Here is a 1299-nt window from a genome sequence, read left to right on the forward strand (position 1 = left end):
AGTTCCTCGTTCAGTTAAGACTTCTCCCTTCATCCTGCCACACTTATTCTCGCGGGACTTCAAAATGAGTGTGGAAATCCTGCAAACACTAGACTAGAACTGAATCAATCCTGTTGGAAACAGATGACAAAATGAGCCATAAACTGACAGTCATATTCATTTCACCAAAACAATAACTTTAAGGGCTTTTTGCAATGCTGTGAAACACCAAACTCCTGGAGGAAAAAATGGGGATGGGCAAGAAAACGAGGATGGATGATCTATAGAAATGGCTTCAACGGCTGCTGGACATGGCGGATGCGCCTACGAACAGAAAAACGGGCAACAGCGATGACAGAGCCTCAGCACACCACACCACATGCCACAGCGAAACGCTCACGAACCAAACAGAAAGATACTTCCAGCCGCACAAAAAAGCACGTCCCACCGCTCTGTGAAGAGGGCAGCCCATTGGCTCCCAGCGAAAGAAAACGGCTCACACGACAGACTGGCCAGCCAAAGCGTGACAAGCTCTTTACTGCTTTGCGAGTGCATGCGGCCCTCTCCCACCTGCTCGGGTTCCATATGTTGGCTGTCAGGGCTGCCGGGTTCCCCAGAACCCCGCCTCTGAGGCTCCTCGCCCTCGCCCTCGGGCTCTGCATGCTTGTAAAAGCAGTTCTCTCCGAAGGGGCAGCACCCCCTGCCTTGAGCAAAGTACCTGCAGGTCTTGTTGCTCAATGCCTCCTTGTACTGCTGAATAAGTTTCTGCTTCTCTTCCTCCTCCTCCACCCAGAACTCACTGGGAATGACAAAGTTGGAGGTGACCCTGCACTGCGGGCAGGACTTGATAAGCCTGTTCCCGAACTGGGTGGCCGTCCTCCACCTGCGGATACACTTAAGACAGTAGGCGTGGTTGCAGCTAGAGAGGATGCCAAAGCGACAGTCGCTGGGGTTGGCTTTCTCATAGACAACCTCCATGCAGATGCCACACACTTTGTCCATACTGCGCTGCACGGCAAACGAGAGCTCCATATCCTTTTCGTGCGCTTCGATGCAGGCCTTTATGTGGTCTGCCCTCTGGGCATCGTCCACGGGGTGCAAGGCCTGCCGCCCGCACATATCGCAAACCTCTCCGTGGACGTACGCGCAGCGCTCCCCGCGAAAGCACTGCCCCATGGCGGCGTCGCGGCAGAGCGGCTGCCCCGCGCCCACGGCCAACAGCTCCCTCTCAGTCGCCGAGCTCGGCGGGGCCCAGGCCCCGCGGCCCCGGTAGGGCTGCCCGGGGACGAACTCCACGGCCCCCTCCCAGCCTTCCGCACC

The 1299-nt window shown here is 56.7% G+C and overlaps 1 protein-coding gene across 1 annotated transcript; it reads right to left on the reverse strand.

Annotated features, from left to right (window-relative positions):
- Nucleotides 1-274: 274 nt before the first annotated feature.
- On the reverse strand, nucleotides 275-1299 carry MKRN3 (makorin ring finger protein 3; the record flags this gene model as incomplete). The annotated part of the gene is made up of 2 exons (XM_023524702.1): nucleotides 275-303; nucleotides 480-1299. Coding segments are annotated over 2 exons (849 nt in total), but the record flags the coding sequence as incomplete, so codon positions are not given.

The sequence above is a fragment of the Pteropus vampyrus genome, unplaced genomic scaffold, assembly GCF_000151845.1.
Source record: "Pteropus vampyrus isolate Shadow unplaced genomic scaffold, Pvam_2.0 Scaffold487, whole genome shotgun sequence".
Taxonomy (NCBI): domain Eukaryota; kingdom Metazoa; phylum Chordata; class Mammalia; order Chiroptera; family Pteropodidae; genus Pteropus; species Pteropus vampyrus.